The sequence below is a fragment of the Protopterus annectens genome, chromosome 3.part0, assembly GCF_019279795.1.
Source record: "Protopterus annectens isolate FY-2018-M chromosome 3.part0, PAN1.0, whole genome shotgun sequence".
NCBI lineage: Eukaryota > Metazoa > Chordata > Ceratodontiformes > Protopteridae > Protopterus > Protopterus annectens.
The window spans coordinates 374,475,601-374,491,745 of record NC_056731.1 but is presented as its reverse complement, the minus strand read 5'-3'; the positions used below and the strand labels follow the sequence as shown (position 1 = coordinate 374,491,745).

Below are 16,145 nucleotides of genomic sequence, written 5' to 3'. Positions count from 1 at the left end.
GGAACATGAAAAATTGGGTCACACAATTCCAGCAGTGACTCATTTGACCGACCTTTTGGTACCATGGTAGGATAGTATAAAGGACTATTTGTACTGAACAACTGAACAGTTATGTACACAATTTGATACTTTTCTCAAGTCTTAAAACTTCTAACGATAGAAGTAAAATGAAATTTAAAGAATTCTCTGTGATATACATCAACAATACTTCCTGCAGTACATTAGCTGCGCATATTGATATTTTAGATATGTTTGTTGTCATTGCACCAGTATGAGTATGCAAAAAAATGCACACACACATTCTTAGGTTTCAGCCACAAGTATCTACAATGCATTGTTTGTTTCAGATGCTGATGGCATAGCAGTAGTAAATACAGCAAGTTGCAAATATGCTACACCCTCCAGTACAGGTTTCCATTCACTTAGTCCTCTGCTATTGTAATACACGTGTGTGAGCACTTTACTTATCCAGAGCAGAATTTGTGAGACTAAAAACTGAAAGTACATACAGAGTATTTTCCTTGATGTGGCACGGTGACAACTGACAGCTTAATGCTATTTTCCATTATGAAGAAAGGAGAGTTTGAAGCTTTTGCCACCACAGTTGGACCTAGGACGTTTCATCTTAACAAACATTAAAGATGTTGCTTCTCTAGAAGCACTGTTATATACTTCACATATCCCTGATATTACTTTCAATGGCATATGTTTAAAGGATTCTCAGCTGTCACTGAACTTAATCATACAGCCATGTCTTTTCTCTTACACACATGCTTGCAGGCTGAAAACTTGTTTGTTGAAAATGGTGTCTAATGTATATTTTAACTGATATTTGGATATCATGTCAAAAGAAGGTTGTTGAACCAGCCCACCTACCTGGTAAACAAATCAAATAAACAAATAAAGCAAAGACTGTGGCACTGTCTTGTCTATTCAGTCAGACCATTTCACTACAGAGGAACTGGAATCATTAATTTTAACCACAGTTTTTGCCTCTTTTACTTATAATTTAAAGATTCTCTGATTCTTGTTACTTTGGCACGGCCTTGCAGTATTATTGCAAGAAGTGTACGTTTCATATCTGTAAAAAATCTTATATCCAGAAGAATGCAAAGGCAAACGTTTTCATCTCTTGTTTTTACTTAATAATCCATGGTTTAAACAAGCAATACCAGCTTGAACACAGTTTTCTTATTTCTAATAGGAATCCAAAGTGATCTTTGTGTATCATTCCAGTTCAACTAGTTTTTCCTTTTTTTAATTATATGTGAAATTATAAATATTTTTATACAGAATTATACAGCAGATCAAAGATTTGCTGTGTTATAAATTAATTTATATAGTTCAGTATGTAAATGAGGGTATGCAGTGCAAGATCCTGCCTGGCAACTTCTTATTTTCACTAGCTTCCCAAAGCACTAGTCTTGCTTTCATTAGAGGTCTCATTATTACCGGCATTGGATGATGAGGGGAATCAGAAAGGCCAGTCATGCTTTGTATTGCCTTTTCAAGGTATTTCAGCAGACATTTGTTCATATGAATGTCTGTCAGTACTGTGTTTTGGAGCACAGCACTTCCATTTCTCATTATACTCATTCTAAATTTAAACTGCACTGCAGATCCTCCGAACAGAAAACGTTCTAGTGCAGGTTATGTTCTTCCTGACTTTCTCAGAAAATTGTGAATTATCACTTAATCTGTTTTAGTGCAGAAGCCCATTGCAGACCAAAACCATAGTTAAGGAGATTTAGTACTGAAAGTTTTTCTGTGACTTTTTTAGTTCAAGCTGCACTACTTTCTTTCAGTGTTGTGTGCAGCATGTTAGGTCATAGAACTGTGCTTACATTCTGCCATACACTGACACTCAAGTTAGTGAATGACCCTGTGTTAAAGGTTTTCATTTAATACTACAAGCCATATTAGCTGTGAGCTTGCTCCTGTCACAAGCCACAGAGTCTCAGTTGTTTGTGAAACACAGTAGCTGGGGTTTTCATGATTCCTGTACAAGTCATGCTAATTGTGCATGGATCATTCTGAACTTGCTTTAGAGGTTTCCTGCATGTTTTGTTGAAGAGCTAGTACTCCACAAAATAGTTCATACTGGTCCAGTACATTAATGATGAATTACAGTAATATGAAGTAAGAATGAGCTGATTCAGTACTTGTTTAGCTCAAAGCATATATCTGAGACATTTAAGTGAGTGAAACAGGCTTGATGTTTCGAATTCCAGAAAAAAAATGAAAGATTATTTAATTCTAATTCAGTCCAAACACTTTGAAGACATATTATAGTACATATGATGCATAGGGTATCATGATTGTCTTTTTGTCCTTTATCTTTATGAATTGTTGATTTTGAGTATTGCAGTACTCATAGACTGCTGGCCAAAGTCAGCATTACTCAGTCATATGGTTATCTTAAAATCAAGAAGATGCTGCAGTGGGATGCTTTTATTTCATGTGTGACGGACGAACACAAAGTCAGTTAGGTCTGAGGTGTTAGGCAATTCTCAGCATCTGTGACTGAGGAGAGACACAAGCAACAACTGATGGTCATCTCCACAGGGACTAAAAATACTTTACAAAAAAAAAAGTTCTGAGGAGGTCTTTTGCATTCTTTACAGTGTGTGCGTGTGTGTGTGTGTTGATATAATTCCTTTACACCTCAAGTACTGTTCCAGCCCAGCATAAACTACCTCTCTCTTGCTTTTCTGTTCTGCTTAGTGGCATTGCTGCATTATAAATAATACCCCTAAGTGTTGCTTCTCCACAGTCAACTGACAGTTGCTTCAGAGTACCAACAATATCCTAAATTCAGGTACCAGGAAATGCATGGCAAGTTAATAGCCATGATATTCTTGACAGCATGATAAGCTGATCATGTGGTTAATCTTGCAGTTGTTATCCCAAAGTCGATAAATATAAATCTTCTATACGGATAGCTGAATGTTGCTTCATAGATATTGTTAAAGTGGTTTCTTATAATTTTATTCGTATTGTATGGCTTAGCACTGATAAAATGCTCAGTGCCCAAGTGAACATAAGCCACACACACACTTTTTATGGATTCCAGCATATCATGTGTTAGAGCTGTAGATGTACATATCATATCTTCTAGATATTTTTCTGCCAGTTGTACTGTCCCCATATTACCCAGTGATTTATTTCAGGAAAGTACACACATTTCATGCTGTAGGAAAAGTGCACACATAACCTTACAATAACGTGATAATGTGATTTCAGATGTGGGTCTGAATAGCTTTCATAAGCTGCATACTGTGGCCAGAAAGCATGATGACTCCTTTTGTGAAACCCTGTTATTGCAAATTGTTCTTTTGTACCTCCATAAACTGCAGAAGGGAAACCATTGGACAGAAGGTTCTGAAAAGGAAATGTAGACTAAAAATATTACAGAAGCTAGATGGTTAAGGTTTCCTTCATTTTCTTTTTTGTGGATGAATTGTTTAAGTCATTTGACTGATGTATGATTTGTCTTGCCTCTATGGCCCAGGCTGTAAAGGATCCTTGTACCAGTTCATTTAGCCAGTTAGCAAATGAAAAATAAAATAAATAATGTGGATGGCTTAAAAATGTGATTATGTAACTTATTATTCTCTTCAGTAATTTTCAAATGTCCCTCCCAATGCATCGAGTTGGTACATTCATTCCCCTGGCATGCAGACAGCTGCCTGTGGCCCATGTGTTCTTTATTAAGGGCAAGCAGTAAGTGTCAGGAGTGTTGCTGTCTTTCATCACAGGGAGTCAAGGACTTTACATTGAGTTCTGACTGTCCCTATTGTACATTCCTGTGATGTTTCCAAGGGAAGTTTGCAGGGGGTGTAAGAGATGAGCATGTCTCTATCTTTCATGAGAGGTGTCCCAGCAATGTTTGTCTTCCCTTGGAATAAAGAACACCTTTGGTGATCTCCATTCGCCACTAGGCATTCTACCTAGAGTCTGCACTCTGTTGTTAGTCTGCTTATCCATATACAACACGACTCTCTCATAGCTGACAAAGCTTGCTGTGCTGTACTTCCCACCATGAGCTTTGTACTTAACCTCCTAGGGGTCCCTGATGGTTCCACATTTGTGTTTATAAACTTTTAACATTTACTGTTTGGTGTATCAGGCCCCACAAATATGGAACCTACTTCCTCGGTGGTTAAGAAACAGCTGACTTTCTTCTGTGGGTTCTTAAAAGCATACCTTTTTGAGCTGTCTCACTGCTGGGGATGATAATCTAAGTTTTTGCATAGGTGTCTATTGATTTTCTTCTTTCAGTTCAGCTTTTTCAATGTTTTTGCAATAGATTCTTTCTTCACAAATATTTACATACACCTACAGAGTATTTTTGTGGCAGTTATATCATTTTTTCTTGTTTTATATATTTTATGGTTATCATTCTTTTTTACATGTTGCCCTTTGTTAAGGCACCTTAATAAAGATGAAGATCTGTCTAGTATGTGCATTGGTTCTTTGTTTGGCGTATGCCTAGTTGTTCCTACTGTGGGTAAAGTTACATATAGGCAGAGATATAGCCAGGAGAACACAGCTGTTTGAAGCTTCATCTAGATGACAAATGCAATAGAAAACACTTTTTTTCTACTGTTGCATAGAGACAAGCCCCCTTGCTTATATATACTAACTCCATAGTCACACAACCATGAAGAAAAGTGAAAAACAAAATTTTGTCAGTTAGTGCCAGCAATATAATAGAAACAGCACTGTCAATAATTTTCTGTGAGACATCATCTTCATGAGTTGCAGGACTTCCATTCGTGATTGACAAGCTATAGCCTTGTCCATTTTATACTCGACTAAAGGTAGGGAAGTTGTGCATGCTTTCTTTAGACACAGTTATTCTGAATGATAATATCACCAGTAACCATTTCAAATTCTGAGACTTGTTAGTGGAAGTCTTAGAATAGTGCCAGAATATTGAGACTGACTGCAACTGTGGACTTACATATACTAAGTCAAAGACTGCAGTTTATAGGTATATTACGTTTTTCTCTAAGGTATGGAGATCTCAAAGTTTGTATACATAAATCAGCGGAGTGTGTGGGGCTAGTCCTTTAAACTTTAAAGGATAGCAGCAAAGTTCTGCATATGTTGAGGGGTTTGCACTTACGAGTCTTGGAATTACAAATGGAAACTAATATCACCACAACAGAAATTGAGAAGGTGCTACATTCAGACAGCTTGTGCCTGGGGCAAAGATGGTATAAGCTACAAATCTAAGACCATGGCAACTTATTTTTTTAATGGAATGGTTTAATGAAGTTATGTATTACTGTAGAATATGAGGTAATCATTGCAGCTGTGTATAGAAGAAGAGACATAAAAAAGAGAGAAAAAAATTTGGAGCTTATTTGCTGTTTTGAATATTGGTTGTAAGATATTGCTGAAAGTTATTACATTGTGCTTTGCTAAAGTGTTGAGGAACTGGACTGAAAAAAGGTTTTCCTTCTATGCCAGTGTGATGACTGTCAGATATTTTTTTTATTGTCAGTGTGAGAGTTAATATAGATCACATGTGGTTTTAATGATGTGAGCCGTTATGAAGATCTATGACACAGCCTTGCTTTCAACTTTCTCAAGTATTAATGATCCTGTGGTTCTGGGACTAGATTCTTGTTTGTCTGGGATGTGTAATATCATGGAAGGGACATTTCCGTGTCAGGGAGCATTAAACATGATCCCTGCAGCCTGGTTCTTTTTCAGCTTAGTGTTGCCAACAGATTTTACTTACTTTCCATTGTTGATGAAATGGTTGTTTTCTTCTAATATAGATGTTTTAACACTTTCTTTCCATATGGTTGGATGATGTTTTACTATGTTTTGGTCTTTTGTTTTATGTTGATGTGCTATGAAAGATTATTTAAGTGGTAGTTGTGGCATGAATAGATCAAAACTGCAGAGATTGTTGTAGGAATCTGATGTTACTAGGGATGCCCTTTTTAAAAGAGAAGATTTCCTTTTTATGAATTACTTTTGGGTCATCAGGCAATAATTTAGAAAGAGTAAGAGCACATACCACCTTTGTTGCAGTTCAAAATATAGTTAAAAGTTTGGCTGCTTTTTCATTATCTTATGAGAAGAACATCTATTTAGTCATATCTTTGCTGTTAGACTCAGGCTAATATGTATTTGATGTCTGTCTCCTCCCAAAGAGAATTTTACGTGTCATTTTTTGGAGCATGGTATTTAATGCGGTAGGTGAATTATTATTATTGTGGATGACTGACACGTGAAACTTGGAATTGGGGGTAAATAAATCATGTAACCTTGAAATGTTTTTGAGATATTTATAAGAGAAATCATTCAAAAAATGATTTTTCAGCAAGTAGGCATATCTCATCTTAGGCCAAACACTGGCAGTATACTCTTACTTTACTTAGATCTAGGGTGGAGAGAATCTGACAAACTTCCACTTGAAATAAGATCCCTAACACATCCCAAACAATTTAAATTGGCCACAAAAAAGTACTTTATATAAGGCCCTGGGTCTGCAACTGTTCTCAGCCTTCCTGAAAGTATCCTTTCTAACAAACTTACCATCATACTTTTCTCTCCTTACTTTTCCCTGTCATAATCATCCTCTAACCTTATTTATGTATCCCTTCCTTTTTCTTCTATCCACCTCTTCACTTTCTCTCTCATTCCTTAGCTGTTTATACCTCCTAGGATAATGGTACAGTTCATATATTACATGTTCAATCTCAGCCTTACTACAGGATATGTACCCAAAGAGTGGCGTACAGCAACAGTGGTCCCTCTCCACAAAGGTGGTGCCTCAACGGATCCTGGAAACTATCGCCCCATAAGCGTGACTAGCTTGGTCTGCAAAGCTATGGAAAGGATCATCATGGACCTCATAAATAAAGATATTGGGGGCCTACAGACACTGGATCCTACCCAGTTTGGCCTTGTTAAGGGCAGATCCTGCCTCTTAAACCTGGTTGACTTCTTTGAAACAGTCACCAAGGCCATTGACGAAGGGAAGGTGGTCCACACAGCCTATCTGGACCTCGCAAAAGCCTTCGATACAATACCCCACTCGGGCATTATAGATAAGCTCACCAGTTTAAATATAAACCCCTGTGTCACTAGATGGGTTGCAAACTGGCTCAAGGACAGAACCCACATGGTTAGAATTGCTGGAGCCACGTCAGACTCCAAACCAGTTACAAGTGGCGTCCCACAAGGCTCAGTCCTGGGACCTCTCTTGTTTGGTATATATTTCTCGGAGGTACAGGCCAACACGGAAGGACTGTGGCTGACCAAGTTCGCAGATGACTGCAAACTAGGCGCCATAATCGACTCTCCAGCCGACACAAGCATCCTCCAAAAGGGCCTCATAGAAACAGACAACTGGTGCCAGAGCCATGGCCTCAAGCTAAACGCCAAAAAGTGTATAGTCATCCCTTTGGCAAAAACAAAGTGCCCACAAATTACCACATAGGTGGTAATCCATTAAGTACAGAAGAAGTAATTAGGGACCTGGGGACCCAAGTTGATAGCAATCTCTCATTTGACAACCACGTGGCCAAAGTGGTTAGAAAAACATTTTATATAGCCCACCTAATCATGAAGGGATTCACATCTAGATTAGGGGAGGTGATCGTGCCTCTTTACTCATCCCTCATCAGGCCCATAATTGAGTACAATGCCCCTTTTGGGATGTACCTTACCAAACACCTGCAGCAACTGGAAAGACCCCAAAAGTACCTCACCAAGAGGATCAAAGGGCTCAAACAGATGCCATATGCTGCCCGGTTAAAGAAACTCCAGCTCTACTCAGTGGCATACCGCCTGCTCAGAGGTGACCTGTGCCTGACATATAAGGCCATGTCCAACCCGGAATTAAAGGACATGCTGCACCTCAAAAAATCCAAATCCCATCGAGCTACACGCTCAAGAGACTTGAACCTCAGCACTGAAATAAATAGGACATGCTGGAGGGAGAGATTCATAACCCAGAGGCTCCCTTCACTCTGGAATAAAATCCCAGTCCAGGTTAGGCAGAGTCCCTCATTGACTCTCTTCAAGAGGAATCTTGATGAGTGGATGGGAGATCGTAGGTTTACCCCGGGTATCACTTCTGTGTCACTGTTAGACAGAGGCACAGTATACTAACCTCGAAAAAGGGCATAGCAAAATTAATTTAAAATGGGTGGCGAAAGCCAAACATACTCTGGCTAGGCTTATAAATGCCCTAGGGCAGATAGCCTAGTATGAACCTATGAATCTATAACAACTAGTATAAACATCAACCTACCTTTGCTTCCCATGTAGCTTCTTGTGCATCTTTATCTGAAATTGTAACACAGTGCTGTTGGCATTTTCTTTTTGATTTTGTCTTTCAAGTATTATTAACTACTGTATTAGTCCTTAAAGTGCATTGTAATTGTAAAATTGATTGAATTATTTGGAAATTTTCTACCCGGGCCTCTGCTGAAAAGGGCTTTTGGCTCAGTCAGACACTCCCGGTCAACAAATGTAAAATAAAATAAATAATAATTAAATCACACTATCAGAAAAATGTTTTTTTATAGATTACATATATCAGTTTTCTTGAATATGGGATTTTTTTTCCCTTCTGGAGGCTTTTTCACTTAAAACTCCAAGTTAAGCGATGTGTAATGTAACAGAGTGTAAATTAAAAGATCGTGTTTGCTGTGCCATATTGTGAAAATTATTAAATATGTTTTCTTGTACTGCTGAAAATTTTAAGAATCTTTGGGAAATTAGCCTCCATATTGAACACAGCTGTTGTGGGACATCTTACTCTGGATAATATATGTCATAGGTACTAGCCCATTCTGTGTGACTGATACTGTTAATTGGTAGTTTTTGTAGCACAGCTCTTTATTTTGACATCTTTCATTATGGTGGTACTCTGTTTTGTTAGTAATAAAGTTCAGGATCTGCAAAGAAACATATATTTAAAATTGTTTTCATATTTACAAACTGTTGTAGTTTTCTGGTTTATGTTATTTTCCATTTTCCTCCATTATTTGTGCACTATCTCATACATCTGAGTGATTTTGGAATTTATGTCTTTCTTTTCAGTTTAGGATTTTCATAGAGCAATGTTAGACTGGTAATTGACATATGGCCTCTTATATACATCTAGCAAAGTCAGAGTTTCACAGGGCATGTGTTAGTGAAAGTAAATAGTTTCTGGATCACTTCTGTATAATTTATTGGGGAGAAAGATCTATCAAAAAGGCAAATGACCATTTTATTTACGTGAATGTTCCAACATTACATCATTGTGGCAGTAGTCTGTGCTATTAGGGTTATCTCCTGCCAAGGATATGACCAACTGGCCAGCTTTTCAAAGCTTTAGAATGCCCTCCATGTGGTCTAACTGCCACAAGCTAAATCAGAGCTCCATATAATTGGCAGTTAGAGTGCCAAAACGCTCTTGTGCATTCTTGCTGTCAAAGTGCAGTCCTGCTGCGGAAAATCTTCCTGTAATTACTTTTCTGTGGAAAAAAAGTAGTGCTTTTTCTGTGGAAGTTATTGTTTTAGGATAAGAAATTTACCGTATTTAATAGGGTGACATGGAATTTTACCTTAGTGAATGCTTGTGTGACCTTTTGATATTTAAATCTGTTTTCTGAATTATTTCTTACATATTGGGATAATAGTTGGGTGTTATGGGCAGGATTTTGTGCCTTTGGGGACTTTCAGTGTGTTTTACATCAAAACCTTTCTTTGGGCTGCATATAGATCCACTGCCTCTTTCAGATTCCATTACCAGGCTTTGAGGCCTCCTTCGTGGTTTGATTTATGGAACAGTTACCAGTCTCCTCTGTTCTTCCTTCCTCTGTCTGCAAGAATAAGAAAGTTGTCAGGGAGTCTTCGAGTATCATGCCAACTCCTTTTTTGCTTCAGCCTCCAGTTGCTGACAGTGGTAGGGCCAAACTTGGTTCCTAAGATCACTCATATCCACTAAGGACCAGGGGATAAATACATCCTACTCAGTTGTATGGCTGTCCTACATGGGCAATGGAGAAACACTTTTGTCAGTCTTGGAAAAGGGAAGATGTAGGCTTTCAAAATAGCCATGAAAGGGAGCATGAGTCCCAGGAGAGAGTATCTACTTTGAGTTGGTCTTTTTCCAGACATTTTCACAGGAAAAGAAAACTAAAAGTAAAATATATGGTTTCCCCATCACTATTTCTGTGAACAGATAATACTTGATGAGATTTGCAAGGGATTTTATTTCTGCTTTTACACTGCCAGTTTCTCCTTCAGAGAAGAGAAGAAAAAAGAGTTCTCACTCTTTCTGACAGATTTTCAGTCAGAAGAGCAGGGACTTTAGGGAGAATGTTGTACTTCAGGGCTCTCTTTTTAAGCTAAAGATTCTGATTCGTATGAAGGTGTGGCTTAATATTTCTCTCCAGAAGACTTTACCTTGTTCTGAAACCTTATCCGAAATAAAATAAGTATTTCAGTAAAAACAGAATGATATTCCTATTGCCCAGCAAATGTTTTATGATTTGTTACAGTTGGGTATCCCTTATCTTGCTGTCCCTCCTGTTTTATCTGCTCAGGAGAATGTTTTCCTGACGGTCCTGCCCCTAGGAAGTCTTATAGGTTATATAAGTAACCTCAGACTCTCAAATACTTATGTTTTAATACTAAAGAAGACCCTGCAGTGCTGACCTTATCCAAAACTGCTTGTGCTAGACAAAGTGATGATGCTAATTCATTCCCTCTGACAAGAATGGAAGGGCTTTTGACAACTTGGGGAAGAAAGTTTATTTATTTTTCACTTTAACTTTCAGAATTTTAAGCTGTCAGTCTCACATGTCCATAGATTATTGAATTAAAATAAAACCTGGACCCCCAGCTAAACATGGAATATTCAGGAACTATGCTAAGGCTAACTTCCTGCTACTAAGTGACAACCTGGCAAAATGTCAAGCCTCCATATATCCAGACAACACTGCTGCCTAGGCAGAACTGTTCACAGAAACACTGTACAAGCATGTTAATAGCTGCATAGAGGCAGCTGTACCCACCAGGAAGAAGTACAGAATTTACTCAAAAAACAAGCCACCCTGGTGGAATCACAAAATCACTAGGCTATATAACAGAAGAAGGAAAATTCTGGCAAAAATTAAGAGGTGCAGCACCTAGCAGGATAAAAGCACTCTCATCAAACTAAACAAAAAACTCAGAGGACAAATAAAGTATACCAAATCTAAATTTGAGGTAAATTTGGCCTCCTAGGCCAACAACAACCACAATGCATTCTTTACCTATGTCCGCAACCTCAAAGGCAATACACAATTGTGTGTAGAGTTCATTGTAAATGGAGACATCTATACTGAGCCAGAAGCTATAGCAAACCTACTGGCCAATGAATTCAGCTCCAATTTTACACCTCTCTCCCCTTAAACTTCCCTCAGGAAATACCATCAAATATAACTCCACATGCTATTACTAGGGAACAGTTCCTTAATGCTCCCTCTAAAGCCAAGACCACTGCATCAGTGGGCCCAGACAGTATCCCAGAATGCCTTCTAAATAGCATGAAGCATGACCTGTCAAGCCCTCTGGAATTGCTATTCAGCTGTAGCCTCCAAACAGGTTTGTGCCTCCTGAATGGAGACAGTAACCCTCGAAACTACAGATCCATAAGTCTCACTAGTCTTATATGTAAAGCCATGGAAAGAATTATCATTGAAATGATCTATAGTGATATAGTAAACCTCCAGACACTGCACTCAACCCAGTTTGGTTTCGTCAAGGGCAGATCATGCCTACTTAGCCTGGTGGACTTCTTTGAGAAGGTCACCAAAGCAATGGATGAGGGCAGAATGGTTCACACTGCCTACCTTGACCTGGCCAAGGCATTTGACACAATGCCTTACCTGGGTATTTTTGACAAACTCAAGAGGGTAGGTACAAACCTGTATGTAATCCGGTGGATAGCCAACTGGCTCACAAACAGGACCCAGGAAATTAGAATTGGAGTCCACCTCCACAGAGAGGCCCAGCACAAGTGGAGTCCCTCAGAGATCGGCCATTGGACCACTCCTTTTTAGTATTTAGTTCTCTGAAGTCAAGGCCAATGTCACTGGTCTCTGGCTGACTAAATTTGCAGATGTTTGCAAATTAGGAGCTGTCATTGAATCCCATACTGACACAAATGTTCTCCAGGAAGGGCTGACACAGACAAACAACTGGTGTCAGAGCCGTGGACTAAAACTAAATGCCAAGAAATGCATAATAGTATCCTTCTGGAAGTTATTCACCCCTGGTAACCGCCATGTTAACAGCACACCCCTTAGAGTTGACCCCAGTAGTCAGGGACTTAGGAACACACATAGACAGTAATCTAGCCTTTGACCATCTCGTGTCTACTGTAGTTAGAAAATCACTCTATGTTGCTCAAGTTATAAACAAAGGTATGGCATTTAAGTCCAAGGAAGTCACTGTTTCACTGTATTCGGCATTCATCAGACCTATTGTTGAGTACAGTGTCCCCTTTGGTATGTTCCTAGCCAGGCATATCCAACAATTGGTACGTCTAGGGAGTGTCCTCACTAAAAGAATACAGAACATAAGTAGAATGTCCTATGCAGACTGCCTCAAGACCCTATCCCTGTATTCTGTCTCCTGCAGGCTTTTGAGGGGAGATATATGTCTGACATACAGGGCATTGTCAGACCCCACTCTGATGGACCTCCTGTATATCCACAGAACAAACAGCACCAGAACTACCCATTCTAAAGACTTAAACCCTGCCTTTGATATAAATAATACCTTTTGGAGAGACAGGTATGTATCCCAGACACTACCCCGTCTCTGGAACAGGCTCCCCATCCATGTGAAGCAGAATTCCTCCCTAGCCCAATTCAAGTGCACCTTGGGCAGTTTGGATGGGGAACAGGAAATTCATCCCTGGTTTGGTACCTATGTCTCTAATAGACCAGACAACCTGTAAATGGTTCATCTCCCAGGCCCGTGATTGTAAATGTTTCATCTCCCAAGCCCCTAATTACACTTATCAAGGATAACAGAACTTGTCTGAGATTTCGGATGCATGGCTAGGCGTAAAAAGGCCCTTGTGGTCATTAGCCTAGTAAACACCTATGAATCTATGAACCTATTAATTTTTTTTTTTTTTTGCTTTATTTTGAGAACATAAAAAGTTAACTGTTAATCTCTGTGTGCAAGATCACAGTACAGCAGGATCTGGGAATTACCCTTCTCCCGCTATTGTGATATACAAAATAATTTTATTTTTTTATTTTTATTTTTATTTATTTTTATGTAACATTCGTTGACCGGGAATGTCCGACTAGGTTCCACAGAGCCTGTTTTCAGCGAAGGCCCGGGGAGAAATGCTCCAGATGCATGTCTTTGGAATCCATAAGGATAATTTTACATTTCCTCTTATTTCTTAATGATTTTAGTAAAGCATAACCTGAGTCTGTAGCTAAAGTGAGTTTTGGCGAAAGAGAACATTTGGCTCAATATTGAGCTTCCTACTAATGATTTCTAAAAATAAATTATGGATGATTGTCATTCCCATAATTTTTTTAATCACAGGTTGCATTTAGCTATCTGGGTACGCCTTATTCCAGATTGTATTGTTTATTTAACAGTAGAGATTTGAGAGAATCACACATGCTCATGTATACACACACACGCACACGCACACACACACACACACACACACACACACACACACACACACACACACACACACACACACACATATACATATATGCATACATGTAGATATATACATATAATGTAAGAACTCTACTTTCTCATTGGAGTACTTTAGGAAACAATCCATTATACTGCAGTGCATCCTTCTGTGTTATTTTTAGTAAGTTACAAATGAAGTATAACTGTACTGCTAGTTGTGCTATGCTAGTTGATAGCCAGAAGAAATAATAGATTGTTAAATGTTGTTATTTTTTGAAAATTAGCTTTCAGGCTTTTAACTGTAGCTTTGTTTTTATACCTAGGTGAAAAAAGGCTGTCGGACCTTCCATATGACACAAGTGGCGGCTATGAAAAGGAGACAGAAATGATGCAGACCCATGTTATGGATCAGGCTATAAACAATGCCATCAACTATTTGGGGGCAGAGTCTTTGCGTCCTCTTGTACAGCCTCCTCCTACCAACTCTGACATGGTTCCAGTTGTAAATGCTATGTACCCACTTCACAAACCTCACAGTGATGTTCACCCTCGTACAAACCACACAGCCCAGGACAGCGCAGTGGAAAACTTGCTCTTACTTTCAAAGGCTAAGTCCCTGTCATCAGAAAGAGATGTGTCACCCAGTAACAGTTGCCCGGATTCAACAGACACAGAAAGCAATAATGAGGAAAGGAGTGGCCTTATCTTCCTGACAAATCACATACCACCACAGGCTAGAAATGGTCTTGCATCTGTAAAAGAAGAGCACAGGCCTTATGATCTTGTAAGAGGAAGCCATGATAGCTCTCAGGATGTGTTTAAAGTAATAAACACCGATGGGGAGCAAGTAAAAGTTTACAAGTGTGAACATTGTCGAGTACTTTTCCTAGATCATGTCATGTATACTATTCATATGGGCTGCCATGGGTTCCGTGATCCTTTCGAATGCAATATGTGTGGCTATCGTAGTCAGGACAGGTATGAATTCTCCTCTCATATCACCAGAGGAGAGCACCGCTTTCAGATGGCATGAACCGTCTGGTTTAAAGAAATTGCATGAACAGAAAGCACAACAATTGAAAACATTTTTAAAAGAAACTAACTTTAGAAGCTACTGTGTGTGCTGTTGCCCAGGGGGAAAAGTTGTTTTTCCCATCACTTCTGTATTTTGTATTTAAAATTTAATCATAATTGTTTTCAGGGGGTTTATTTCATGTATTTTTACATGATGAGTTAGAAGCACAGATTATTTTGAATATGACTAATATACGTTTTTCGTCTTACTCCTTTGTCAGAGACTGTTATTTCATTTTGATATATTTTCCCCAGTGTCTAAGACTCGGTCATCTTATGTTGTAGCACCTGACATACCAGTATATGTCATTATTGCATATCAGGTCCCCAGGCCATATGGTTTACTCACAACTTGTATTATTGTTTTTGTGGTTTCAACAAAAATCTGTTTTTTTTTTTACTGTAGAATGTTTATTTTGTGATCTTATTTGTGGTGCGTTTTATTTGTTTTCAGATGCAATACAACAAGACCTTGCCTACTGTAATCTAGTGACAATTTTTGATGTCCTGTCCTTCATTTATGCTATTTTACCTGTCACGTGCCTTATATTATTTGTTTTTTGACATTTAGCCTTTGTAAATAAAATTAATTTCTCAAAAGAGCAGTCATGTTGTCTTGTCACTTGTAATAAATTAACTCCTCTGTATTGCTGTAGTTTGTGTATTTAGCAAGTAACACAGCATTATAGAGAAAGCTAGAATGTATTCAAATCTTGACATGTTGTTGCAGTTCTTTCAGTGGATTTTAATATTTCCTCAGCTTTGGTTTGAGCTCTTGATGAACGTCACAAACATATTAGACTGTTTAGCAATTCACAACATGGTTGGCTTGGCATCTAATAGGAGCACTAAGTTAATTGATGAAGTAGATGTTGTGAACTGGAGACTCATGTTTGTAAGACATTATTTGTTAGGCAGTGGCATGCAGGATATGGATGCCAAGAATTGTCAGAATCTCTGGACCACTGTTGTAGTTCTTCAGAGCAACTTCTCAGTAGCTCGGTAATGTTGCCCCTCACTAACCATACACCCTACTTCTGCAGTCTATGTAATGGTGAGTTTTTATTATTTTTCACCATGACTGGTTATTTATTCCAGAAAATAATTGTTACAGCATGCTTCCTTCAGTGCTAGGCTGTAGTCAGTTTTACAACTTGATAAAGCACTCAAAAAGTCATTCAGGTTTAGTTGGCTATCTTTGCTTTTCTTTGGATGGTTTGAATCCTGTCATTATTTCTTTCTTTCATTTTTCTTGTTGTAATCTTTGCACCATGAATGTTTTTAGTTTAAACTTGATACAGATTGTTTGAAACAGTTGCATTGGCTTTCACATATGTTAATATTTAACCGTACCACATAGTTGGCAATCTACAGAATTAAAAATCATT

The 16,145-nt window shown here is 38.5% G+C and overlaps 1 protein-coding gene across 4 annotated transcripts in view; it reads left to right on the top strand.

The window, feature by feature from the left end:
• The window catches only part of IKZF1 (IKAROS family zinc finger 1), a 1,028,383-nt gene extending 1,013,021 nt beyond the window's left edge, over positions 1–15,362 (top strand). For all 4 annotated transcript variants that reach the window (XM_044064821.1, XM_044064820.1, XM_044064823.1 and 1 more), the window contains one exon: positions 14,007–15,362. In XM_044064821.1, the coding sequence (XP_043920756.1) occupies positions 14,007–14,716 (710 nt within the window). In that variant the 3' untranslated portion in view covers positions 14,717–15,362. The remainder of the gene's footprint in view (positions 1–14,006) is intronic.
• The last annotated feature ends 783 nt before the right edge of the window (positions 15,363–16,145 follow it).